At 44.4% G+C, this 27828-nt stretch overlaps 2 protein-coding genes across 9 annotated transcripts; one reads left to right on the top strand and one right to left on the bottom strand.

Annotated features, from left to right (window-relative positions):
• Window positions 1-185: 185 nt before the first annotated feature.
• Window positions 186-12665, bottom strand: AP4B1 (adaptor related protein complex 4 subunit beta 1). 8 transcript variants are annotated; one of them, XM_070785884.1, is made up of 11 exons: window positions 12548-12665; window positions 11913-12100; window positions 10037-10261; window positions 9463-9593; window positions 8788-8935; window positions 7732-8228; window positions 6304-6387; window positions 4741-4844; window positions 3774-3981; window positions 3070-3351; window positions 186-2824 (listed from the first exon to the last, which is right to left on the bottom strand). In XM_070785884.1, exons 2-11 carry the CDS (start codon window positions 12023-12025, stop codon window positions 2397-2399), a joined length of 2220 nt encoding a protein of 739 aa, XP_070641985.1. In that variant the 5' UTR covers window positions 12026-12100; window positions 12548-12665; the 3' UTR covers window positions 186-2396. The 8 variants fall into 8 exon arrangements, with proteins under 8 accessions (XP_070641985.1, XP_019812335.2, XP_019812333.2 ...); XM_019956776.2 differs by lacking the exon at window positions 12548-12665 and adding an exon at window positions 12406-12528; XM_019956774.2 differs by lacking the exon at window positions 12548-12665 and adding an exon at window positions 12304-12422.
• Window positions 12666-12922: 257 nt separating this feature from the next.
• Window positions 12923-20832, top strand: DCLRE1B (DNA cross-link repair 1B). Its single transcript, XM_019958195.2, has 4 exons — window positions 12923-13111; window positions 13922-14087; window positions 14568-14750; window positions 17718-20832. The coding sequence occupies exons 1-4, from the start codon at window positions 12923-12925 to the stop codon at window positions 18806-18808; spliced, it is 1629 nt and encodes a 542-aa protein (XP_019813754.2). The 3' UTR covers window positions 18809-20832.
• Window positions 20833-27828: the final 6996 nt, after the last annotated feature.

Below are 27828 nucleotides of genomic sequence, written 5' to 3'. Positions count from 1 at the left end.
AGATAAACCTCCTACAGCAAAGAATTATATGGCCCCAAATGTCAGTAGCACCACTTCTGAGAAACCCTAGCCGAGATGGAATTCCATCTATTATCTTCTATATGGTCGACGCAATATAACAAAACACACTTCAAACACAAGTCTACAAATACCATCAGAATCTAATTATTCAAAACTCACAGCCATTCATTCAATACTATTTATTGAGTAACCACTATCTCATAGGCACTGTAGACAGAAGGAAAGAAAGATAATCACTGTCCTTAAAAACTGTCTGGCAGAGACAGACAACTGACTAAATCCAGGTCCTTGCTAGAAAATTCAGCACTATCTGTTTTCTACTCCTATTAAAAGCTTAGCTGAGAGAAATCATAGGCAAAGCATTATTTGAAGGATATGCAGTCCAACTATGGATCCAGGTAGAAGTCCTTGAGTTAAGCTGGATGATATTTGGGTCATAGTATCTTTAGTCCTTGAAGAATGCCCTCACTAAGCTTCATACTAAAATTATGCTCTCTGTTCAGATTGATGAACACCATAGGAAAGTCATGTGAAACACTTTACTAACTTGTCACACAAGTATTCTACATACCATTCAGTGCCATCCGTGTAAAACTACATGTAAATTTCTTTTAGAAATTAGAATTGAAATATTTATTTCTCTCTGGTGACAACTACACAAGCATTCCTCTTTATTCTGGCTGCTTCCGGGTGGCGCTAGTGGTAAAGAACCCACCTGCCAATGTAGGAGACGCAAGAGACGAAGGTTCGACCCCTGAGTCGGGAAGATCCCCTGGAGAAGGGCTTGGCAACCCACTCCAGTATTCATTCTTGGAGAATCCCCACAGACAGAGGAGCCTGGTGGGCTACAGTCCACGAGGTCACAAAGAGTCAGACATGACTGAAGCTACTTAGCATGCAAATCACTTACAAAGCTAAATACAACCTCAACTGTATCAACTATGTAGGCCCTTTCAGCCTGGACATTTGTATACTTTCCCATCCCTAATCCAGCTGGTCTTAACAGGTATTTTTATTTTTCCTATGCTGGGTTCTCTGGTTATTTTTACTTTACCATCAGTTTATTACATCTGTTTTGGCCATAAGTTGTCTCCATGTATAAAATGTGGTCAGTTATGAAGAAAATTAAACATGAGAAAGAGTGGCAAGAAAACAATTACAATAGTACTACTGTGCTGTGCTAAGTCACTTCAGTCTGGCTCTTTGCGACCCTATGGACTATAGTTTACCAGGCTCCTCTGTCCATGGGATTCTCCAGGCAAGAATACTGGAATGGGTTTTCTTCCAGGGGATCTTCCCAAACCAGGGTTCGAACCCACGCCTCTTACATCTCCTGCACTGGGAGGTGGGTCCTTTAGCGCCACCTCAATAGTACTGCGAGACATATGCACTGACTGCTTTCACAGCTTGAATGAAACCCCTAAGGAAGGCAGCGAGGGTCACAGAAAACATCCTAAAAGAGCTCATACCTGAACTGAACACCAAAAGATAGACTAAGTGTTACTTAAAAAGATATGAGGGTGAGGAAATAATCTAGGCAAGAAATAAAAGCACAGAGATAAGAGAGAGCTGAGTATATTCAGGGAACTGCAAGTGCTTTGCTTTTGCCAGAACACGGGGTATTTTGGTGAGCATTGAGACATGGCACAGAGGAGGAACTTTGGAGACCATGCTAGGGCTTTGAACTCTGGCCTAAAAAGCATGATTAGAAATATTATGGAGAAGGCAATGGCACCCCACTCAAGTACTCTTGCCTGGAAAATCCCATGGACGGAGGAGCCTGGTAGGCTGCAGTCCATGGGGTCGCTAAGAGTCGGACAGGACTGAGCTTTTCACTTTTCACTTTCATGCACTGGAGAAGGAAATGGCAAGCCACTCCAGTGTTCTTGCCTGGAGAATCCCAGGGACTGGGGAGCCTGGTGGGCTGCCATCTCTGGGGTCACACAGAGTTGGACACGACTGAAGCTACTTAGCAGCAGCAGCAGCAGAAATATAACAGTAAGGAATTTACTGTAGTAATCCAGGGAAGAAAGATGACCTTTACAAGCTCACGTCCCTGTCAGTTTCCAGACACATCAGACATCTTTAATTAGTAAAATAATCCCTTAAACTAATTAGAAGAGAATACAAATTCTACCCTCACCCTCTCCCCAACAACATTAACCTTTACAACATCACTTGGAAACGTTGGATCATTAACCAATAGGTATGAGAGAAACATGTCAATGTTCTTTGGACAAAAATGGAAGAATCCTCACTCCCAGATTCCCCTTCTCCTTTGCATTTGATATTATCTGGACTTACAAGCAGTGATAATAAGAAAAACTAAGGAACTCTGACAGCTATTCATCTCACTCAGGACAGACAAGAAGCCGTTATGATTTTATGTCTCCAATCGTTCCGATCACAGTTTCTAAAACAGAAATAAAACTCTTCAGTGTCTCTGTCCTTGCCTCGCTTTGTTTCACTGAGATCTGCATTTGCAAATTCGCAGGCTCCAGCAGCAGTTCTGTTAGGAACAGACAGCCAGTGTCGTCCTGAGCACTGAGGTAGGCTTTCCATGGCTGAGTCCCAGCCCGGCTCATCGCGATGGTCTGGATGTTCACGACTTGCAGCGCCATCTGCAGGGTGTCAGGATGGACTGCTCCCTGCCACGGGAACACCTGCTGATGAGCAACTTTGAGGCTCAGCCAAGTTTTCTCAAAACACTCAGCAGTAAGCTGGTGATTGGGGATGAGCATAAGGGCTCCGGAATCAGGGAGTTCCTGAACCCTCTCCTTGTTCTCTTCGGGAATCAGGGGTCCTACAAGAGTCAGAAAGCTTATTTAAGAGATGCTCTCAGTCTGCTGAAACTACATTTTTAAATCTAGATTTCCAAAAGTACACAATGTGATTTTTATCTTTGGAGAAATGGCTTAAATAACCAATGGCAAATTTTCTTGTTCACAAAGACAAAATTCAAGCAACAATCTGAAGTTTAGCTGGGTTACTTTACTCTCTACTATAAAGATTTTTCATGACAAGATAGAAAATAAGAATGATTTTTACCTGATGTGGGAAAGGCTGCAGTGTTAGGAAGCTCTGGGCCATGATGTTCTACTCCCTGGCATTTAGATAGGGTTGCCCAGCGGGCTTTGCCGTATACTGGCACCAGAGTGTTGAAGTCCAAGGCCCAGCTGTTCACAGGTCTTTCTGCCTGATCCTCCAAAAGTCTGAGGGAAGGGTCAGATTTAGGGCTACACAGGATCTGCTTTGCTTCACTGATGCCAGCTAAGAGGAGGCGATAATAGAAGAGACCTCGATCTCGTACTGCCATGTCCTTTTCTTCCTCTGAGGTAAGATAACAGATTGAGTTAATTAAAAACAAAAACATTCTTTCTATCCCTGTGCCCACCAGAATAGGAGGGAGGAAACCCTAGAAAATGTTGACATTTTCTCCTTGGGTCCCAGACACGGCTCATCGAACAATGAAAGCTGTGAGAACCTCTACGACCGACCATGAAAGTGTTAGTCGTTCAGCTGTGTCTGACTCTTGGTGATCACATGGACTGTAGTCTACGAGGCTCCTCTGTCCATGGGATTCTCCAGGCAAGAATACTGGAGTGAGTTGCCATTCCCTTCTCTGGGGGATCTTTCCAACCCAGGGATCAATCCCGGGTCTCCTGCATTGCAGGCAGGTTCTTTATCATCTGAGCCACCAGGAGGTATACACAGCTGGCCACAGCAAGTACCATTCCCTCTGAAGAGCCTACCTATGCAGTAGTGTAACAAGCGGCCTAGCATGTCCTGGCATTCAGCCGGGCGAGAGAAGAAGAGGCGCAGCACAGCTGTGAGCAGCTCCATTTTGACAGCTGGGAACGTCTCTGACTTCACATTCTCTATGAAGTCTTCTAACACATAAGGAGCATTGGGGATTCTCTTCCCATGGACACCGAGTAACCAGATAAGTGCCTGCTTCCCCTAGGGAATTAGGGAGTAAGAACAGATGCTTAACATTTGGCTGTCCAAAACCCAGGCGAGAGCAGACGGCAGACAGCAGCAGGTTTTGCTTTTCCCTTAGAGTTAGCAGAAAAAGTATATTTTATTTGCTTCAACTTGCATTTATTGATCTACTTCCTACTAAACTCTCTACAACAAACAGGAATGAAATTATACCACAAAAAAGGAGACTTATGACTCTCATGCCTATGTTGTTTAAGCAGTAAAGATTCCTCAGTTTTGGGGCTTTGGCCCCAATTTGGGGTTTCATGCTTCAGTGGAAGTTACTGGAAGATTTCCCTAAGTTACTCCATTAAAGTGGTGATTAACCTAGAGTGCACATCAGAATCGCCTGCAAGGCTCCTTGAAACTATGTGTCCAGGGTTCCCACTTCTGAATATCTGAGTAGATCTGGGATGAAGCCTAAACATATGTAGAAAGTCCACAAATGACTCTGCTTTTCATGCCAGCTGAAAACCCTATGGTCTAAATCTCTCGTTCAAAATAATGAATATGTTACATGAGAATAATGGTATCAAAATATTTGTAAGGAAACCATAGTTAAATCCTAATGTTTTCATAATTTATATCCCGCCTACACCCAAAACAGAATCTGAGGTGGCAATCGATTCTAAGAATTCCCACTTCAGACACTGGATAGAAAGAATAATTAGATTCCATTTCACAGCAGGTCCCAAGCACTTCCCCTTTATCCGGAAGTAAAGGAGAATCGTAGTCTACCTCACTGTCTTGAATGTTCTCCTCACAGCCGGGCAGGGCCTGACACACAGCTTCCGTACACTGAGGACACAACCATGCCAGGTCTCGGAAAGTCTGCACCACCACTGCAGCACAGCTCAGAACACAAGAGCACAGGGTTAGAGCCTCCGTGTGGGAAGGAATCTTAAGAAAAGTCACACAGTCAGGCTGCGGGAATGTCTGCAAAATGGGTGTTGAAGGGGGTGGTCAGTGATCACCTGAGAAATGTCTGGCATGGGCAACAATTTCTTAAATGAATGTTGCTCTTCTCTGATTGCCATGAGGATACAAGAATTAATGTATGTAAAGGCACTTGGTAAACTGGAAAGCCATATACAAATGTGGGGAAGTGCTGCTGTTGAATGATGCTCTGAAGTATAAATGGAGACACTTGGGCTGGGACTATGGTGAAGCGAGCAAGGTGCCGGGTTGTAAAACACAAGAGGACACAGAGGTAGCCCCTGCATGAACCTGAGACTGAGTGACTCTCTATATACATTACATATACACATATATATATATTCTCTTCTCGTAAGGCTTTTTGTTTTAGCTGTGCTGGGTCTTCGTTGCTGTGCAGACTTTTTTCTAGTTGTGGTAAGTGGGGGCTACTCTCCCGTTGCTGTGCATGGGCTTCTCATTGCTGTGGCTTTTCTTGTCGCAGGGCATAGGCTCTAGGCGCACGGGCTTCAGTAGCTGTGACTCGCTGGCTTAGCTGCCCCGCTGCATGTGGAATCTCCTCACACCAGGGACTAAACTCGTGTCCCCTGCATTGGCAGGTGAGTTCTTAAACACTAGGCCGCCAGGGAAGGCCTCCGTTCTGGCTCATCACAGGACGCTGCATACAGACCCCTGTGCTGTACAGCAGGACCTTGTTGTTTATCCATGGTCTATATAATAGTGAGCCCCTCTTTAAATGTCTGTATCCTTGGCACCTTGTTTGCGTCATTCTAGTCCCAGGCCTGGCAGCCACTGCTTACAGTTGCTGTTGTAAAGCAAAAAGAGGGACAAAGGTGGGGAAATGACAAGCAAGGTCATCCTGCTGCTGCTGCTAAGTCACTTCAGTCGTGTCCGACTCTGTGCGACCCCATAGACGGCAGCCCATTAGGCTCCTCTGTCCCTGGGATTCTCCAGGCAAGAACACTGGAGTGGGTTGCCATTTCCTTCTCCAAGCATGAAAGTGAAAAGTGAAAGTAAAGTCGCTCAGTCATGCCCGACCCTTAGCGACCCCATGGACTGCAGCCTACCAGGCTCCTCCATCCATGGGATTTTCCAGGCAAGAGTACTGGAGTACGTTGCCATTGCCTTCTCCGAAGGTCATCCTAGCACCCTTCATTAGCTATACAACAGCCTTGAAGACTCACGGCAACCTGAAGACTCCCTGCCCTGTTAGGTCTATATGCTCCTCTGATGGCAACAGATGATGACGTAAAGAAAAACTTAAATCTCTCATATTCAGCAACAAACATGTTCTGAGAAACCATCACAGGCCAGGAAATTGGTTCCCCTCCGAAACACACAAAAAAATCCTAGAATGGTAGCTATTACCCGTGGTAATGTGCTCTTGTCGAAGCCCCAGCAACTCTGTTAGAATCTGCATACACTGATCTGTGTAGGTCCTGGCGATGCCACCTACAGAGGAAGGAAAGCAGAAAAAGTGTTAAATCAAATATTACCACCTCATTCTAAAACAATTTCCTATCAACCAAAAACAAAGAGCACAGGAAACACCTAAAAAAAAATATCACACCTTGCTTGATGAAATAAGAGTTTAAGAGAACTTAGGTAAAAATGAATTCCCCATTGAACAAGGTTGAAAACTTTCAGGGTATTTATGTGGCAGCCAGTTTGTTGCAGCACACATACACAGGAGTATTCCTGCTGGGACACTTGACCGCAGCCTCCGGATGGCAGGATTTCTACTTCCCTCTTTGTTTCCTTTTCTCTGACCCTAAAAATAGCCATACTTTATTCTACATAGGAGAGTTCCTTCTCCTCCTTCCCTTGAAGTCCTCCGAAACTGAGCTCCCCAGCTGCTTTCATGCTGTGGCTCACTCTAGCTCTTTAAATTCCCGACACGGTAGTGTGAAAAGGTCTGTAGGCCTTAGGTTTTACTCCATGTTGGTCTACTCAGCATAATACGGAGTAGCCCAGAGTAGAAGCTCAATAAATGATTGTTGAATTGACACAGGACTTTGAGTCAGGAAAGCTGGGTTTCAGTCCCAGTTCAGGAACTATATAAACTTTGGGCAGTTTAAGAACCTCTTTGTGCCCGAGTTGCTTCATCTTGAAAACCAAGTTAATAACCACTTGTCCACTTTTCTTGACTGTCTCACAAGACTGTGGGAAGATGATACACAGAAACGCATTTTCGGTAAGGTACAACAAAAGGCAATATAAATTGTGTTGGACTTCCCGGATGGTCCAGCAGCGGATGGGAATCTGCCTGCCGATGCAGGGGGACACGGGTTCGATCCCCGCTCCAGGAAGATCCCACTTGCCGTGGGGCAGCTAAGCCCAGGAGCCTCAACTACCCAGCCAGCGCACCAGAGCCCAAGAGCTACAGCTAGGGAAGTCGGTGCACCTAGAGTCCATGCTCCACAAAAAGAGAAGCCACACAATGAGAAGCCCGTGTACCACGACAAAGAGTAGTCCCCGCTCTCCTCAACTAGAGAAAGCCTCAGAACAGCAGCTAAGACCCAGTGCAACCCAAAATAAATAAATGTTTTTTAAAATCAGTGAATTAATCATGTGATAGTTTGAATCACCTGTAGTCTGTATCCTAGAAAGACATGGCAACACTGGTGTTGACCAAAAGAGCCTTCCTCCTCCACTTATTCGTAGTCACTGACCCAAGTTTTTGGTGCTAGATACTTTCCCTTGAAGCAAGACTCATTCCCTTTTGCTCGCTGTGGTTCCCCAGCTCTCTAGCTGTTTGGTGTAGGCTCTCACGAAGGAAAAGCAGCAGACACCTACCAATGGCGAGGATGGCGGCCTGCGCGAAGTCGGCAGACACGTCGGTGCAGTACCCTCGAAGCTCCTCCAGCACCTGCTGCACATTCTCGTCGTTCACCAGCTCACACAGCACCTCCACCTTCTGGAGCTTGATGTAGTGAGGCTCCGAATAGGAGCAGAAAAACTTCTTGTAGTGGCTGCTAAAGTGACCTGGCAAGCTGTGCAGGATCTGGCGCACATGGCAGAGGGCAGCAAAGCAGAGCTCTCGGCTCTCTGAAGAACAGGCAGCCAGCAGAGGGCCCTTGACTTGCATGAGCACATCGGTCTGCACGTGGGGGAATTTTTTGGCCAAGATCAGAAAGAGTTTGGTGGCTCCCATCACCACGCCTGGGCTGCTGCTCTTGAGAAAACTGTCCAACAGATTGAGAATGTCAAACAGCTCCTCCTCACTTCGGGGTTGGTAGCGGAGCAGAAAGTTCAAGACTTCAGCCTGGCCCCACTGGTCCAGTTTTGACATTCTATCCAAAAAAGAAAACAAATGGGCTACGTTAGCAACAAAATTAGGACCACCTCCATGCGACTGCTCTGTCACTAGTCATCTGCTCATCACAATAAGGGGGGAATTCTTAAAAATAGGTTGTACCATAATCGAATTATTCTTTTTACATATTACTTAAAGTTTATACAAAGTCTTTAAATAACAAGATGAGTTCACAGTACAAATGCATACTCATCTAGGGCCAAAGACATGATTGCTATACCCTAGACCCAGACTCTCTATACTGTAAGATAGTATGTGTGAATGGCTTAGTTTGGGGGACATAATGACTGCAGGGACAGAACCTATTCCCGAAGGATCTTTCTGCCATCTCTCTATATTATCAAAAGAAACTAAGACCAAAAAACACAAAACTTACAATGAAACATGAGGTGGTTAATGGTTACAGTTAACTTTTTTTTACTGCTCTACAGAAATTGTTCAAGAACCTCTCCTTCATTCAATACATCAACAAGATCCCACTATGATGCAGAGATGCAGATCTGATCATGATAAAAAGAGAACAGAGGCATCCAAACCGATTTAAGAGATGGTGGGCGATGGGCTTATTGATCACAACACCTCCTTCCTGTTTCAGAATTTCCTCTAGAGACCTCAGGCAGTTCACAACCACAATTGGATCCTGGTCGCGCAGCAAACTATATAATTCATTTACCAGGGCACCATCTACAAAAGAACAAAGATTTCATATAAACAGAAGCTTCAGAGTCATGGGGATAGAGCCAGAATAATAGTTCCAGGCAGACAAAACTGAACTTCTCTGCTATTACACAAAAGTAACAAAGGCAGTAACAACATACAAGGCTAAAAATTGCCATGTCCAGACTATCCTAAGTAGTTAATGCAAAGAATTTCACCTGAACCCCAAAGAAAGGACTTCTTTAATCTCAGAAAATACCAAGCCTTGCATCCTACTTAAAAGAGACACCTAGGGTGGAAGGGAAGTTCAAGAGGGAGAGGATATATGTATATTTCTGGATGATTCATGTTGTTCTATGGCAGAAACCAACACAACATGTAAAGCAATTATCCTCCAAATAAAAATAAATTTAAAAAATAAAATGAAATTTTAAAAAAGGGACATCCAGTAGAACCACATTATTATTTTCTACCAAAACGACATAATGTTTTACAAAGTCATATAATGGAAGCACAAATAAATACTGAGGATGATAGATTACATTGAAACTTACCCACTTCAGAGTCTCCATGAAGATTATGCATCTTGGCACAGCCAAGGACTGCTACCCTCCTGACATATGAAGCCTTATCCCGCAGACCATTGAGGATTGGCTGTTGGATATATTCCTGCACACCAGGCATCCTAAGCAACACATTCTGGAGTCAGCCAGATCCTAAAGTACTAGTGTTGACATAATTTAGCCCCTATTCACTTAACAGAGGGTTTAGTAGATGTTTGAATATGCATTGGTCAGACTCTTCTCAACAAACTCAAGAAAGCTGCTGCCAAACTTAAAAAGCATCACTTGACTTTTCATGTGGAATAATGCTGCAAAGGCAAGTTAAAATACACACACATTTAGAAATCTTTAACCATCTCACTGAGAGTAAGGTAGAAAAAATCCCTTAATAAAATCATCTATGTAGTTTTTTAAACCAAAGTAATGGCTGACAACCTGAGTTCCGGTTACAACCATGTTTTCCCCAGTATTAAGAAGCTCAAATAAATTGTCATCATTAAAAATCTGCCTGTGACCACATGAACTCTTCAGCCACTGGGATGCAGGAAGGGAAGAGTGTGCTCACCTGAGGCTACACATGCTCCGTAATGCCAGCCCTCGTACCATTGGGTTGGGGTCCGAACAGTCTTTGCACAGTGTATTGATGGCCAGGAGAGCCAGATCTGGTTTCAGAGGAGCGTAGGTACACATGTAGAGATAAACTAACTTCTTCTGAACAATATCTACAGTGGCACTAGCTTTCACCATTTCCATGAAAACACCAGACATGTCCACCCCTTGAGTCATGTGCCTGAAACCAACACACAGCAGGGAAAAGTAAAATTTATAATCCCCAACCCCCCACCACCAACCTACAGAAAGCCTTTTACTTATACATGTCCTGGATAGCTAACTAGGTTGTGACCTTTTAGAGGGAAGCAACCAGGTCTACCTTTTCTATCATATCACATAAAAACTTAACATGGCCTGCAATAAACGTTCTTCTATTCATTCAACAAACACTTACAGAATTCCTAGTACTGATACATTGCAATGGCATTCAGCTTTTACATTCCAGGGATGTGTTCTGGGGACATAATCTGAGGAAGGCATGTTCTCGGATCTGAAGGAACTCAAATCTACCAAGCAGGCAGACAAGGACACCTCTAATTACAGAATGACTGATAAGTATTACAACAGAAATAACAGATAAGGTGCAGTGGGTATCTAACACTGCCAAGAAGTAATACTTGAGCCAAATTAGCAGGAGCTCCAGACAAGTGTAGTAGATAGGTAATGACACACACTGTGGACATGAGCAAGAATGGTATATTCTTTTGACAGTCTGAAGGTAGTTAACAGGGTGTTCCTTGGATGTTATGGTAAGAAATTTGGACTTTATTCTATAGGAATTTGAGGGGATGTCTGTTCAAAATGCAGATTCCTGGGTTCCATCCCACCTACTGAAATCAGAATTACTGGATTGAATGAAATCTTTACATTTTCTTAAAAAGCATTAAAATTTTAAAAAGCATTCTTAAAAACTTCTGTGCATGCTAAAGTTTGTGATACAAAGTTTGCTACAGGCAAGAGATATATTGTCAAATTCATATATTGGAAAATCATTCTAACTGAAATGGGAGCAAGATGACCTAATACTCTGCTGTTGTTTTAGTCACTCAAGATGACCTGATACTTTGTTGTAGTTTAGTTGCTAACACACATCCGACTCTTTTTGCAACCCCATGGACTGTGGCCTGCCAGGCTCCTCTGTCCATGGGATTTCCCAGGAAAGGATCCTGGAGTCGGTTGCCATTCCCTTCTCCAGGGGATCTTCCTGACCCAGGTATGGAACTGGAGTCTCTTGCGTTGGCAGTGGATTCTTTACCACTGAGTCAGCAGGGAAGCCCTGACCTACTCTTAAACTACTGCAATTCCTTTTTATAAAGAAACCAGAACAGCAGTGCCAATTTTTAAAAAAGAGGATGGATATTTAGAACCATAAATCCATACCACCTGACTTCAGCAGTGAAGATCAGGTGTCATCAAGACTGACTCCCACACTTGGTCAGCTGGGTGGTGACATTTATCAACACAATACAAGCTGAAGAGCAGGTCTGGGAAGCTGGAGGGAAGAATGCAGGTGCTATTTTGCGTGTCTTTGAAGACATCTCCAGGCAGAAATGCCAAGCAAGCAATAGGATGTGTGAGTCTGAGGATAAAAAAGGACGTCTGTACTAGATATAGATCAGCAGTACAAGTTCAAGATATGGATGAAACCACCCAGCTGAGTAAAAGAAGAAAAATATGCCCCACAAGGGAGACTTAGATGTCATTCCAGAGCAGCAGAAAGGCCAAACCGTACAACTGCCATGTATGAAAGTTCATTAACTCTTTCTGCGCAGCCATGGGGAGAGAGGCCTGCTGGGGATGGCAATGGGGGATAGGGCTTTAGGTGATACCTAATCACTCGCTGGATGACACTCCGATAGCGCAGCCTATCAGCCTGAATGTGAGGATTACACAGAGCCTTCTTCAGCTCCTTCACCACGTCCTCGGAGCCAAGATACGGCATCTTCTCCAACAGTCACGGGGCAGTTTCCACAGATCCCTAGGGAACTCGGGCTCCTTCTAGCCCTGATGTGGGGACCTGGGTAAAGGAAATGTCAGTCAGTGAAGGGACAACAACAGGCGCGATCTCTGCCCCAGCCTTGTCTTCCCCAAGGCTCGCAACCAGGACCTAGCATACTCAACTTCAACCCTCTCGCTTCCGGGAGAGGCCCACCCGAGGCTCTGCGATTCTATCCCGGGACCTGCAGGCTGGTTCGCCCCGCCCACAGAGCTCTCCCCAACCTCTAGGTCCTCGGCTTGATTTCCAGCCCGGCAGCCAACTGTCCGTGAACCCCTCCCTCTCCAGTTCCAGCCTTTCTTGCGCCTCCACGCGGTTGCCGTCACCTTGAGGCCCAATCAAGCTCTCTGCGGAAGTCCCGCCTCCTCTAGAGGGACCGCGTAGAGCAGCTGCCAATCACCCTCTCCCAGTGACCGCCGAGAGCAGCCTGGATCCCGACCTTTGGGTGCCCTTCCCCCAACCTCTCACCTCCCGGCGCTGCCGCGCGGCTCCCTCTGGTGGAGCTGCTGCGGGCAATCGGAAGTTGGCTACTTCGGCCTGTCTCCGCCCAGCAGCGCGCGCTTTGAGTGCCCGGCTTCAGTCCCTGGTCCTGCGCGTTCGGGGGAGTGGCGCTTGGTTGGGCGCCTTCTGCGGTTTGAGATTCCACCCAAACTCCTACCAGCAAGGTCACTTCCTTCTTTCTGCCCAATCTGGCCATTCATTCCCTCACTGGGCTGGCTTTTCCTTACGGTCTCTAGCCCTGTTCATGCCCGAGCATGTTTTTTTTCAGGGCGGCATAGTAGGAGCCTCACACAGGAACTCTGTTCCCATGAAGAACCCACTGGTGACTCGAACCCCGCCACCATGAACGGGGTCTTGATCCCTCATACGCCCATCGCTGTGGATTTTTGGAGCCTGCGCCGGGCTGGCTCCGCCCGACTCTTCTTCTTGACCCACATGCACTCGGACCACACGGTGGGTCTGACTAGCACCTGGACCCGGCCCCTCTACTGCTCCCCAATCACGGCTTACCTCTTGCACCGTCACCTACAGGTATGGGGGGCTGGAGTCGGCCTCTGGGTGGGGCCTTCCGATCTGTCAGTCTTGGAGTCATAGAGTTGTGGCCAGGAGAACTGATTTTTACAAAAGCGACAGTTTTGGGGAACCCAGAAATGCATATATTAAACCCAGAACAAGAGTGGTTTCCAACTGGCTGGCTTGGGATGTTTCAGCGATAAAACTGGGGAGGACTTCTAGGCCTTTCAAGGAAACTGTTCCTACTTCTTCACGTAAGCTAGGCCAGTGTTTTCCAAACTTGGCTCCTAAGAATTCATCTAATGTTCTGAGTAAATAGATTGTCCAGTGCCTCCCTCCTCCCGCATTTGAATCAGTAGACACAGCTGGTGCAGGTCCTGGAAATCTGGCTGGAATTTTTTTCACAGGTACCCCCTAAGGGCTTCCCTGGTGGCTCAGACGGTAAAGAATCCGCCTGCAATTCGGGAGACCTGGGTCCGATCCCGGGGTCGGGAAAATCCCGTGGAGAAGGGCGTGGTAACACCCTCCAGTATTCTTGCCTGGAGAATTCCATGGACAGAGGAATCTAGTGGGCTGTAGTCCATGGGGTGGCAAAGAGTTGGCCACGACTGAGTGATTAAGCACAGCACTCCAAGGGATTATTATTTGGAAAGTTGAGGAATGGTTGAATAGACTTGCTTTCTGGACTATTAATTTAGCCTTGTAGGAAGGATGGGGTAGAGAGAGGGAGAAGGAAAAGAGGACTGTGATCCCTATCACAGCTTCTGATCCAGGGAGGTACCAGGGAGAGGCGTCTGTGTTTCCTGAGATGACCTGCTGTTTCTTTAGGTATCTAAGCAGTGGATCCGAGCCCTGGAGGTTGGTGAGAGCCATGTCCTGCCTCTAGATGAAGTTGGGCGAGAGACCATGACCGTCACCCTCTTGGATGCCAACCACTGCCCCGGCTCTGTCATGTTTCTCTTTGAAGGATACTTTGGAACCATCCTCTACACAGGTCGGCTTCCAGAGGGGTCCTTCCCACTTTCCCAGCCTAGACACTCTTTTTTTTTTTGACCAAGCCCCATGGTTTTCAAGATTATAGTTCCCCAACCTGGGATTGAACCAGTCCTGCCAGCAATGAAAGCACTGAATCCGAACAACTGGACTGCCAGGAAATTCCCAACATTGCTTTTCTTGAGTAGCCTTGATTCATAGTAGAAGCCTGGAGGCCTCCTAGCTTCATGTCACATGAGCGCAATGACCCTTTCTCAATTGATTTTTCATTCTTTAAGGGTACAGACTTTGCAAAGAGTAATGAAAATGCAGGAGCACGATGGAGACATTTCCACAAAGAAACTGTGCTACATTAGATCACTGCTAGACTCTAGTTTTTTCCAAGATGCCAATAGGCAAATGCCCATCTGCTGTTGGAATTGGGAGAGGCTTGTCTTCTATGCTTTTGTCTCTGACTATGCCTCCCATATTTTTTTCCCAGGTGATTTTCGGTATACACCATCCATGCTGAAGGAGCCAGCCCTGAGACTGGGGAAACAGATTCATACCTTATACCTAGACAATACCAATTGCAACCCAGACCTAGTTCTTCCTTCCCAAGAAGAAGCTGCCCGCCAGATTGTTGAGCTCATTCGAAAGCACCCACAACATAACATAAAAATTGGTGAGGGTTTTCCTTTTTCTCTCACTATGGAACTAGTGAATCTAGGTTCTTTGGGGGTTCTTACATCTTTCATGTCTTTGTGCAGATCTCCTTTTCTCCATGAAATCTACCCTGACCTTATTATTTAAAAGTACATCTCTGCTCCCACATTCCCAACCCCAGATCCCCTAAGCCAATTCAACTTTTTCATTTTTTCATGGCACTCAACTTCCCACAGACTTCATGTTTTCCTGTACTGTTGCTTATTGTTGATTGCCTATCCCCACTTCTGCCACACACACATTTATTCCTTGAGAGCATGGTTGGAGGTGGGAAGAAGTCTTACGTGTTTGTGGAACAGAGAAGAAGCCATGTGACAGGTGCATAGTGGTTGAGGAGGCTGGAAAGGCAGGAGGGGCTGAAGTGCCTGTAAGCCATTTTGAACTTGATCCTAAATGCAACCATTGCTCTTAGGTCAAAAAGCTATTGAAGGGTTTTAAGTAGGAGAGGGACACTATTGCAGTAATCACTTTATAATGTATTCCAGAGTTTATGTATTTATTGTATTTAGTTCTTATTATCTGTCTCCCCCTGCTAGAATGGAAATTTCACAATAAACAGGCTCTTTGTTTCACTTAGGGATATATGCCAGATGCCTAGATTAATGCCTGATAGAGGAATTTGATAAATATTTATTAGAAAGTGAATGCAGATTATCAGAATGTAGATGCTCAAGTGAGTGTTAAGCTTTTAATTAGATACATTGAAATTGCAGCTGAAATTGCCTTTTGGGATAGTTTATGAAAATCAGTTTTTATTTTTTAAAATGTAATAGATTTAATTCCAAATACCTTTTTTAAAAATTTTAATTTATCTAGCTGTGATGGGTCTTGGCTGTGGCATGTGGGATCTAGTTCCCTGACTAGGGATTGAACCCAGGCCCCCTGCATTGGGAGCGTGGAGTCTTAGGCACTGGACCACCAGGGAAGCCAAATGACTTTTTTGATTGTTTCCAAAATTGTAATAAATCCACAAAAGGAAGATTTGCCACCATAATGAATATTTTAAAAGGATATGCCCCAACTCTGAAAGGAGTTTCAAAATAGGCTTAAACAGAGGCATTGAAAACAAATTGTATACCTTCCAGAGTGACACCAGATTGATGGAGAGATATTCTCTTTCAGGATTGCTTGACTTCATGAAGAAATACCAGTCCTAAGTCTTATTGGAGTTTTTAACACAGAATTTTCCTAGAGGAGCATAGCTAGCTAGGAGGGTACTACAGAAGGGCTTGATTAATTTTTCAGATATACAATAAGCCCATACTATGTGTCAAATATTCTGATAGGCAGTGGGAATAGAAAAATGAATAAAATATGAGGGTTTAAAGTCTAGTAGTAAAGGGCCTAGAATAGGTTTTTTTTTTAAAGGGTGGGGGGGATAGGGAGAGAGAAATCAGCTACATTTGTGCCCAAAGAGTGAGATTTTGAACCATGATGAGGAATAAAGTAGATATAAAGGAAATACAGGTTCTTTAAAGGAGGTCACAATCTGACTGTTGACTTGAAATACACCTTCAGAAAAGGTCTGTGAACAAGTGTTTAAATAGCATCTCCTGTATCTGTTACCATAAGCATTATCCAAATTCAGGCCTCCATTTCTTTCTCTCTAAGTACCGTTTGGACCTTCTAACTGGTACTTCTGCTTTCAATATAGTCTTGTCCAGGCCTTCAAATAACATTGCTGCCACTTTTTTTTTTTCTAAAACCCTGCTCTGATCCTGTGATTTGAATTAGCCATTTTCCTGCTTCCAACTCCTCCGTGACTCACCTTCACTTAACAGAATCAAATCCATGCTCCCTAGCAGTACATGCAAAGCCCCCTGTTATATGGCCCTCGCTCACCTCTTTAGTGTCCTTTCTTACCCATTTCTTTCTACCTTAGAAACACCGAAATGACCTCACTTAAAATGTTCTCTGCCATCCCCTTCCCTTGTCAGATTAACTTGGACCCATCATTTAGGACTCAGCTAAGTGTTTTCAGGAAGTTTTCCCTAACTCCATCAACTGGTAGATACTTCTCTGTGCCCCATAATACTGTGTGCATGTCTCTAACATGCATTTTTTCTGGATCCTCATGTGGATGACACTCCCTGAGGGCTGAGATTGTTGTTTTCACACTGCTAAACACTTGGTGGGTGCGCTCTTTTGCTGAACTGAATGAATGAGTGGATTCTGTGTTAACTTTCTCCCTACCCCATCCTCCATCTGTGCTCAGTCCCATCCCACCCTCTGTGACTCCATGGACTGTAGCCCGCCAGGCTCCTCTGTCTATGGGATTCTCCAGGCAGGAATAGTGGAGTGGACTGCCATTTCCCCCTCCAGGGGATTGTCCCAACTGCCTGCATCTCCTAGATTGGCAGGTGGACTCTTTACCACTGAGCCACCTGGGGAGCCCCATCCTCCATAAACCTAGCTCACATGCACCTCCTTCCTGATACACAAACAGGGGATAGTCCCATTAACTTTGGGTATTTTTATTAAACACTTGGTTTATTAGGATTCCCCCATAGCTTCATTAAGGAGGGCATGGCAACCCACACTCCAGTATTCTTGCCTGGAGAATCCTCCACGGACAGAGGAGCCTGGTGGACTACAGTCCTCTGGGTCGCAAAGAGTCCGACACGACTGAGTGACTAAGCACAAAGCTTCATTGTGGCTTCTCTGGTGGCTCAGTGGTAAAGAATCCACCTGCCAGTGCAGGAGACGTGGCTTCAGTCCCTGTGTCAGGAAGATCCCCTGGAGGAAGAAATGGCTACCCACTCCAGGATTCTTGCTTGGGAAATCCCACGGACAGAGGAACCTGGCGGGCTACAGTCCATAAGGTGTCACAAAAGAGTTGGACATGATTTAGCAACTGAACAACTACAGTAACATAGCTTCATTGTCTTCCTTTGTTAGTTTCCCCAATCTCTTTAACATTATTCAGGACTGTACAGCCTGGGAAAAGAGTCACTGCTGGAGCGGCTGGCCCTGGAGTTTCAGACCTGGGTGGTACTGAGTCCTCGGCGCCTGGAGTTGGTACAGCTGCTGGGCCTGGCAGATGTGTTCACAGTGGAGGAGAAGGCTGGCCGCATCCATGCTGTGGACCACATGGAGATCTGCCATTCTGCCATGCTGCGTTGGAACCAGACCCACCCTACCATTGCCATCCTCCCCACCAGCCGGAAGATCTACCGCTCCCACCCGAATATCCATGTCATCCCTTACTCTGACCATTCCTCCTACTCGGAGCTCCGTGTCTTTGTTGCGGCACTAAAACCTTGCCAGGTGGTGCCCATTGTCCGGCGACAACCCTGTAGGGACTACTTTCAGGACAGCTTGAGCCCCAGGCTCTCTGTGCCCCTGATTCCAGACTCTGTACAGCAATACATGAGTTCCTCCTCCAGAAATCCAAGTTTTCTCTGGCTGTTTTTAGAAAGGAAGCTCAAGAGACTGAGAACCCAGGGTGTCGTGTTTGAATCCCTTGAGGAAGATGCTGATCACTCTCAAGCTGACAGGGACTCAAAGAAGACCAAGAATGAGAACCTGGCTGGGGAGCTTGAGAAGCAGCCCTCCCACCATCCTTTGCAAGTCAAGAAGCAGTCGTTCCCAGATGTCTGCTGCCGAGAAGGGGAGGGGGCAGTCCCTTCCTCTGAGTCCCAGAAGATGGTGACTGTAGTAACTACCCCTTCGGGTTTTCCGGTGCACTTAAGGTCTACAAATGAGAAATTCCTTTCTCTGGAAACTGGGGAGGAAATTGGTGTAGGGCCCTACTTGGTACGCATGGGAGACAGTGTGGCCTCGGCAGCCACAGAGAACCAGAGAGCCTGGATAGGCCAGGATTCTCGCCTGTCTCCCAGCAGTGAGGCTGCCCCTCTTCTGGCTCCTGAGTTCAGGGGCCTGGCACTCAAATACCTTCTGACTCCAGTGGACTTTATCCAGACGGGATTTTCTTCCAGGGTCTTCGACCAGCAAGTGGAAAAATACCATAAACTCCTGAGTACAGACGGGAGAATACAAAATGACAACCTTGTTTGATCCAACTCTGCACTTTTTTTTTTAATGCATCAAGAGTTGTTTATTTTCAAAGTTAGCATTCTTTGTATTTCCACCGCTAACAAACGGCAGTGCCACAGCCCTACTGTACTTTTGAAGATAGTGCAGATGGCCTATTTGGGGCCTTTTCTGTGTTACAGGCCCACCCTGTAACACACTTCCAGTGTGTTCATTGGGCTCCTGGTGCTTAGGGAATCCTTAGTTCTCTAACTGACTGGGGTTTAAGAAACCCTTTTCATTATAATACCTTTACAGTATTTGTGAGCATTTAAAGGTTCTGAGAAGTCCTATAGGAACTTTTAAACTTTGTTTAACCCAGTATTTCTGTAACCTTTTTGAACATGTAGTCCCCTTTTGTGACTGCAGAGAGAGATGAAGGGTCTTTTCAGAAAGGACCAGTTTATTCCCCCTGTTTTGCATGTCATGTGTCATTCCCCATGTCCCCTTCTGTCTCTTCCTAGATAAAAGCCCCTAGGTAGTTCTGTTCTTTAATTCAGGAACTGTGGTATGACCCAGGCAGCATGCTCCAGTCCTGAATGTCACTGACCCCATCTAAGTCACTTCCTGTCTCTGCCTCAGGGAGGGAATAGGAAGTGATGAACATCCTTAGAAAAGTAGAGAAAAATTCCATCTCTCCTCCATGAGAGTTTGCAGTTAGTGTCCCTGGGGACCTACCTGGAAGAGAGCCGGGGGGACTGGACGCCCCTCACCAAGGCAGTACCTGGAACTCAGCCGACAATTAGGCTGAGGGTTAGAATGGGCCTCCCAGCCGCCTGGAGTCCCGACTGTTTGGCAAAATAAGGTTACAGAAGATCAAATATGCTGCCAGGTAGTCCTGATTGGTCACATAGCTGGGATATTTGCTGTCCCCCTCCTCAGGTTGAGAGCCAGAGGACACAGCCTGTTGGTTTTAGTATCCAGGGCAGAGACCAAGAAGCCAGCTGGTGGAAGGGGTAGGGGTGTGACGTTCTGCCCTGTCCTTCTGCTCACAGCCTGATAATGCCAAACCAATAAGCAAGACAGCAGATACCATGGTCTCAGAGGGCGCAGGCATGTGGAGCTGGACAAATGGATAAAAACTGTTTCTCAGTGGAGCTCAAACCTTCCCAGTGAAGAGGCCTGTGTTTCTTTTCCAGGGGGGAGGAAATTGTCTACTGGAGGAAGATATGAAGAGTTTAGAATGCAAAATAAGGCCTTTCTCTAGGGCAAACTATACACAGTTCTGTTTGGTCCGTGACCTTCACTGCAACCCTCCTGTGGGCCTACTAGGAACCATACTGGTGAGGCATGTGGGGCAGCAGGGGACATGGGCACTGTCCTGGGCATGAGTCCAAGGCACCTGGGCAAATAGAGATTCCAGGCTTCCATAACGGAGCCTCAGTTTCTCATCTGTAAACCAGGCATTGAGATGCTTGTGTGTGTGTGCTCAGTCGTGTCTGACTCTTTGCAACCCCATAGACTGCAGCACCTGTCCATGGGATTTCCGAGACAAGAATACTGGAGTGTGTTGCCATTTCCGTCTCCAGGGGAAATTCCTGACCCAGGGATCGAACCCACATCTCTTCGTGTCCCCTGCACTGACAGGCGGGTTCTTGACCACTGGGCTACCTGACCTCTCCTGACTGCTGGAGCTTAGATAATCGGTCAGATTCCTAGGTCAGTGCCTTCCACATGATGGGTATTTCAAATATTGGTTCTCTTAGCCTCTGGTTCTTAAAAAAAAAAAAATTATTCTCTGATAAAATAAACTTTGGAAGTCATAAACTATAGAGAAGAAAAAACTCAAACTTCTTCCATGTGGATCAACTGTCTTCTAGTCTTTTTCTGTGTGTGCAAATATATTAAATGTATAATTTTTTCCAAATTGGGGTAATACCATATATAGTTTTATATCCTGCATTTCAGTTTATTAATATCTTAAGCACTTTCTCATACAAAATGTCATTTTAATAGTTTTATAATACCCTATTATGGGTATATCTTAATTAAACTATTTGTTTTATTTATCATTTTGTGTGCTCTTTTTTTCACAATTATACATATTGCAACGAATATCCTTATGCCTATATCATGGCATTTGTGTTTATTTTCTTGGAGTAAATTGCTGGAAGTGGGATAACAGTTTTAAGGTTTTTTAATTTAGTTTATTGAAGTGTAGTTGATTTCCAATGCTGTGTTAACTTCTGCTGTACAGCAGTGATTCAGTTATACATATATACACATATATATACATACAATGGAAAATTACACATATACATTCTTTTTCATATTCTTTTCCATTATGGCTTATTACAGGATATTGAGTGTAGTTCCCAGTGCTGTACAGTAGGACCTGTTGTTTATCCATTCTCTTTGTAGTAGTTTGCATCTGCTAATCCCAACAGTTTTAAGTTCTTGATAAAAATGGTGCCTAGTTGCCCTCCAGAAAGTTTCCTTACTACCTTTTCTGCAGACGAGGATAGCAGTAAAATACTATGAAAGGGCTTCCCTGGTGGCTCAGTGGTAAAGAATCCACCTGCCAATGCAGGAGATAAGGGTTTGATCCCTCTGCAGGAAGATCCCACACGCCACAGAGCAACTGAGCAACTATACAGCCTGTGCTCTAGAGCCCAGGAGCCCCAACAGCAGCCTGTGTGCTGCAACTGTCGAAGCCTGTGGACCCTTGAGCCCGTGCTCCATAACAAGAGAAGCCACTGCAGTGAGAAGCCTGCACACAGCTAGAGAGTAGCCCCGGCTCTGCAACTAGAGAAAAGCCCACAGGCAGCAATGAAGACCCAGCACAGCCAAAAATAAATAAAATTTAAAAATACCACGAAGACTCATTAAGTTCAAATGATGTTATTAGAATGGTAGATGTCAACACGTGGAAAATCATCTTGCATACTTAATATTTACTAAGCTATGTGGGCAACGTTTAGACTTCATCTGGGAGCCTCTAGCTGTCTCACTTCTGTGCTATGCAAAGGTGGCTGGGAGAGATAAGGTAGTCTTCAGTGCAGGGGCCCCCAGATGGGAGTTATCTTCTAGCAACAAGGACACTTGTCCACTTTTGGCACATGCTGTGTCACACGTATTCCTCGAAGCGGGATCTATACGAATTCAGATGGTAGGGGGAGGGTGAGAAGCGAAGGGCTTTGAGAAATGTAGTTGTCGGTGGCATGTCTGTGTATTAACAATGGTAAGATTCCATACTATTCTAAATCAAATTTTCTGGCTTATAATAGAGATTGGCAGTTGTATTACTTGATTTCTCAACACTCTCATACAAAAATGCTGCAATACATGTATCTTTAAGAAGCCAATTTATTTTTAGAATCTAAGGATGACCCCATTGATCTGTGAAGATCTTGCAATTAAGCTTCAAGTTACTGGGAGAAAGACAGTTCCCTAGAGATCAATTAGTTATTTGCTTCATGATCTGTGGGGAAACTTGTACTTTTCCACAAGGAGACTGACAGTGATTTAAGTCCCCTTAGGGAAGAAAATCTGCCTGACTGGCCTCGGGCAACCATCTCTTACACGTGACCCAGACTGCCCTTTGTGGTAGGAAATAGAAGATAAGTGAGTCTGGTTGTTCAAGAAAAGGGATTTAGATCTGGGTTCTCTTATCTCAAGTCCACTCCTAAGGGGACAGTTCCCTCTGCATTCTTAGAGTGGTTCATAAATAGGAGAAATTCCATCTGGAGGTCCATGTAGACATTTTAAAAAATTGTTTTATTGAAGTATAGTTGATTTATAATGTATTAATTTCTACTGTACAGCAAAGTGATTCAGTTATACATACATACTTTTTCATATTCTTTTCCATTGTGGTTTATCAAAGGATATTGAATATAGTTCCCTGTATGTGCATGAATTTTCAGTGCCATCACTGGTGAGTAGCCCTTGGTCTGTTACCTGCTTCCCACCTCTCACCTTCCCTGAGCACCACCACCACAAGCTGTTTTGTCTTGAGTCCTTGGCACTTTCCCCTTTCTCTTCTGTAGGATATCCCATCTACATCACTAGAAAATGATTCTGCTTGCCCTTATAGAATATTTGTGTCTACAGCTGCCGATGGGGGATTCTCATCCTCAGAGTGTTGTCTTTTTCTTTTTTTCAGATGATTGATTTATTTTGGCTGTGCTAGGTCTTCGTTGCTGGGCTTTCTGAGAGTGGGCTTTCTCTGGTTGTAGTGAACAGGGGAATCTTTGTCGTGGTGCATGGGCCTCTCATTGCAGTGGCTTCTGTTGTTGAGTACAAGCTCTGGGGCATGTGGGCTTCAGTAGTTGTGGCGCATAGGCTTAGTTGCCCAGAGGCACATGGTATCTTCCCAGACCAGGGATCGAATCCATGTTCCCTGCATTGGCAGGCAGATTCTCAACCTCTAGACCACCAGTGAAGCCCCAAACTTCTCTTTATTTTGGTCACAGTGCTTTTATTTAGATATACCCTTCCACCTTGACTATATCATTCCTAGGTAACTTTCTCTTTGAACACCTCCTCGACCACCAGATCACAGAAAGTTCCCAGAATCTTGGGCTTGGTTCTTTTCCTAAACAGAAAGCTTACTGAATCACCTTTCAATCACACAAAACTTCTGGCTCACCTTGGGTTAGTTTTTCCCTTGCGATATTTACATAATCAAAATACTATTGGGACTTCCCTAGTAGTCCAGTGATTAGGAATCCACCTGCCAATGCCAGGGACACAGGTTCAGTTCCTAGTCTGGGAAGATTCCACACAACGGGGGGTTGGCCGGGGGGAACTAAGCCCCCGCACCACAACTACTGAGACCGCATGCTGCAACTACCAAAGCCCCCATTTAGAGCCACCTAGAGCCTGGAGAAGCCACCGCAATGAGAAGCCCAAGCACCGCAACTAGAGAGTAGCCCTCGCACAGCAATGAAGACCCAGCACGGTGAAAATTTTTAAAAAACAAGCAAACTTTGTCTTTGGCATCCATTCTAGGTTGTACACTCAAGAGTCATCTTATAACCGGAGACTGTCAGGTGGCCCCTACTCCAACTCCAGCTGATGTATGAAAGGATCAAGAAAAGAATGGAAGCAAACTATTGGGTGGATGATTGGTAGCCTTTTTTTTTTTTTTTTTTTTAAAGAAATCACCATTTATTAGCGTAATCTTTCTCCACTAATTGACTGCCATTCTCACAGTAATATCTGAGCCACCCTGTAAAATGTTCCTCTGATTTCAAGGCATTTTAAGCTTTTGCTTATCATGTTTACATCCTCTGTTCAACTAAGACACTGTTCTGAGAGCTACTTTTTCCAAGTGTATTGTTGCCTAAATTTCCTTTATTTCTTCTTCATCCTTTCTCTTCTTCCTATATTCTGGGAATGAAAGGAACTTAAAGGAAAAAAGTTGATTTTTTTTTTCCCACCTCCCCCCCACAACCACTGATCCATAGGCTTCATTATTTTACTTTATAATAAATCTATGACTCTTTAGAACAACAGAAATGGAAAAAGTGAATTAAGATAATGAACAAAACCTTTCACCCACTTAAACATTTTCCAGTTGTGAGATTCCTCTTCTTGTGTGTGGTCTCTTCCCCTTGTTACCCCTCTTCCCCTGACTATAGTCAATTTGGTCTTTAGGCTCATACCAGTCTCCCCGAGACATTCTGCAGTCATTATCACCTTTTTGGGTGGATTTTATTTTATTTTGTTTTTTTTAAATAACTTTTTAACATTGATGCATATTTGCTTGGGATAGAGCTTGTGTAATTTACCAATCGTATTGATACTATGTGACTGTGCCCTGCAGAGGTATATTTAACAAGACAAAAATAATGTAGGTTAATAAAGGAGCCCATGATATTTGAGTCAGGTTATAAATGACCATGAAATCATTTACAGTTTGAATAGTGAAAATTTATGTCTGCTGTTCTTAAATTAGTGCTAGACAGAATATCATTTTTAAAAGTCTTTGTGCATTTGTTATTTTCCCCTTACCTTAGCTCCCTGTTCTTTCTCGACTGCCTCACCCACCTGTTAAGAATTAAAAATATTGAGCCTTAAAGGGACAGCTCATTTTTAAATTGCTAAAGTTTGTGAAATTTTACTTTTTCCAAGTTTTTCCAACTTTTCTTTAAAAAGTGAAGACAGATAATGAATTGAAATTTCACAAGCTGTGAAATTAGCATCTGGCAAGCTGTGAAATCTTATTATTTGAAGACATTATCTGCTGGAAGTTCTTTGGGAATAGGAAAGAAGAACCCTGTTTTTGAAGTAGACCATTTTTCTCTCTTTAAAAATCTGTTTATATGTTCAATTTTTAAATGGCCTTTTAAAAAGTGAGGTGAGGAAAAGTAGTAATAGAAAGATGTTTAGGACAGCTAAAGGCTGGGTCTGAGTAAGTATATAGTCTACTTGTTGCAGAGTTTTGAGAGGATGAGGCCATCTTGTTCAACCTGTGTGCCTGCTGTTTATATCAAAGTTGCCACTTTTGTTAAAATGGCGTTATTTTCTTTATTATCTTGGAAACTGACTCAGCCTCATGTTGCTCCAAATTAGTGTTTAAGGCTCCCACAAGTTGCAGATAAAAGGATTATTTTAACAAGTAGAACAAGGTGATTTGCCTTTTGGTTTGTAAATATATGAAAGTGTCTACAAGGTCTTTATCTGCTTTCTGTCAGTATTTATATTAAATGATAAATTAATGAGGAAAAAAAAAAAAACAACAAGCAAACTATTGCATTAGGGCTGCATTAAACTATTGCTAACCAGTCCTGACTCCTCTCATCAATTTTTAGTAACTTTGGGGAGTGGAGGATGAAGTTCATCCCCAGTGCTACAGGCCCATCCTTAATGTGCTCTCTGAAAGGTGTGCTTTTGAGAAGCGAAGATTGGGTCAAGCCCACTCCCCCTACTAACCAGACTCTGTAGAAACAAAGCATGAGGGTGGAACCAGACTCCTGGTGCTTAGGGAGTCAGGAATATAAAGTTTGGAGAAAACCTGCTAAAAGGTCTGAGCATCCAGTTCCTAAACTGGAACCAGGGGTTTCCCAGCCAACCAGCAATGCTAACACCAGCTGGGTGTCCTACAATTCGACTCAGGTCTGAGACTACTTGGAGATAGCATCAGATCTCACAGATTAAGGCTTCAGTGTCACAAGACTGTCCCCTCACCACCTGAGATGCCCATTGCAAGTCCAGGTCATCATCTGTGTTTCTGAGTGACCACAATAGATTGGAGGTTTCAATGATCCCCTCTTTGGATTTGACTGGTTTGCTAGAGCAACGCACAGAACTCAGAGAAATACCTTACTCACTAGATCATCAGTTTATTATAAAAGGATTTAACTCAGGAACAGCCAGGTGGAAGCAACGCACAGGGCAAGGTATGTGGGAAGGGGTGGGAGCTTCCATGCTTTCTGAGTGCTACTCTCCCAACACCTCCACCTGTTCTGTTCCTCCTTCAGGATGCTGTCTCCACCCTGGATGATATCAACGTTCTGGTGTCTCAGTCTCTGACCTCATCATTTCCAAAGACCTCATTTCCCTCTACCTTACCACCCTGTCATTACCAGAAGTTATACTACTTTTGAAATCGCAAATGTAAGCCCTCTTTTCTCCAGCTGACTTGCTCAAGTATCTTCATTGCCAATGTTTCACTGTTCATGAGCCCTCTCTGAGCTTCACTCCCTTCCTTGACTGAACTGTATCCTACAATCCATCTTTATAATATCACTCCCTTTCTCTCTCTCTCTCAACCTTGCCTTGAAAAACTCCAGTTTTTCATAAACCATAATATTCATTTACTCTTTGCCTGCACTGGAGCAGCTAGATGTTCCTGGAGAAATCATTCAAACAGACTGTCTGGTTTCATTTTGAAATCATGATTTCAAACGTCAGAATGGCCTTCCATGTAATAGGACTGCTAAGCAATCCTATTACATGTCCCTAATAAGCTTGGTTTCATATTCTCCCTTTCTCATTGCTTTCCCCTCCCACCCGCGTCTTAGCAAATCCTGTTGACTCTACCTTGAAACATATCCTGAATCTTCCTTTCACCATCTTAACCTCTACTACCCTTGCCCAAGCAACCTTTGTCCCTTGTGCAAGTTCTTCAATAGCCTCCTAAATGTTCTCTCTGCTTCCAACACTGTCCCCCTTTTCTCCAAATACACAGAGTCCCCATGATAGCCATAAGTCATAGCATGTTATTTCTCTGCTCAAATCCTCCAGTGGCTTTCCAGCTCACTCAGAATAAAAACCTAAGTTCTCCTGGTGGTCTGCATGGCCCCTATGATTTCCAGATCACCTCACCTCCTACTCCTCTCCCACCCTTCACTTACTCTGCTCCAGGCATGCTGACCTCCTTGCAGCTACTCCTATCTACCCTGTAAACAATCACCTCATTTCTTCCCTCTCCCCATCACCTTCTCCACCCACATGGCTCCCTCACCTACTTCAAGGTTTTGCTTAATGAGGCTATTCTTGACCATCTTATTTAAAATTGCAACTGCCTTGCCCACCACTCCCTTTCCCTGCCTTGCATTTTCTCCACAGAGCACCTTCCATATGATATCATTTATCTATTGAGGTTAGTGTGTGCCTCATGGACTAGAATGTAAACACTAGGATTCTTTTTGTCTTTTTTCTTTTTGATTGCTTTGTTCAGTTTTATCCCTGCTGTCTAGAACACATACTGGGTTCTTAACGATAAACATCAGGTGAATGAATAAATGAATTAACCCGGAGGAATGCATGGATGGCACATCCTTTAGGGAATCCTCCTTCAATAAACACTATTTCTCTCCAAGAGGGAATAAAGCAGAGTTCAAAGTCCCCAAGGAGCTGACCAATACTGAATGCTTAAGTTTAGCAGATACAGTATAAATATTATCTCTATATTAACTTGCAACTATCCCAGTGAGAAAACTAGTGTCCATAAATCTCTTCATTCATTTGTTCATTAAACAAATATTTAATGAATGCCTATGTGCCAGGCATCTTTTCTAGACACTGGGGATATGAAATAGTGACCAAAATAGAAA

The sequence above is a fragment of the Bos indicus genome, chromosome 3 (genome assembly GCF_029378745.1).
Source record: "Bos indicus isolate NIAB-ARS_2022 breed Sahiwal x Tharparkar chromosome 3, NIAB-ARS_B.indTharparkar_mat_pri_1.0, whole genome shotgun sequence".
NCBI classification, from domain to species: domain Eukaryota; kingdom Metazoa; phylum Chordata; class Mammalia; order Artiodactyla; family Bovidae; genus Bos; species Bos indicus.
This window is presented reverse-complemented; position numbering and strand designations above follow the sequence as displayed.

Coding starts and splice junctions, on each gene's coding strand:
- AP4B1 (XM_070785884.1), bottom strand. CDS start 12,025: ATGCCGTATCTTGGCTCCGAGGACGTGGTGAAGGAGCTGAAGAAGGCT. Junction 6,388..7,731: donor GGCCGCCATCCTCGCCATTG/GTAGGTGTCTGC, acceptor CTTCCTCTGTAG/GTGGCATCGCCAGGACCTAC. Junction 4,845..6,303: donor ACAAGAGCACATTACCACGG/GTAATAGCTACC, acceptor GCTGTGCTGCAG/TGGTGGTGCAGACTTTCCGA.
- DCLRE1B (XM_019958195.2), top strand. CDS start 12,923: ATGAACGGGGTCTTGATCCCTCATACGCCCATCGCTGTGGATTTTTGG. Junction 13,112..13,921: donor TCTTGCACCGTCACCTACAG/GTATGGGGGGCT, acceptor CTGTTTCTTTAG/GTATCTAAGCAGTGGATCCG. Junction 14,751..17,717: donor ACAACATAACATAAAAATTG/GTGAGGGTTTTC, acceptor AACATTATTCAG/GACTGTACAGCCTGGGAAAA.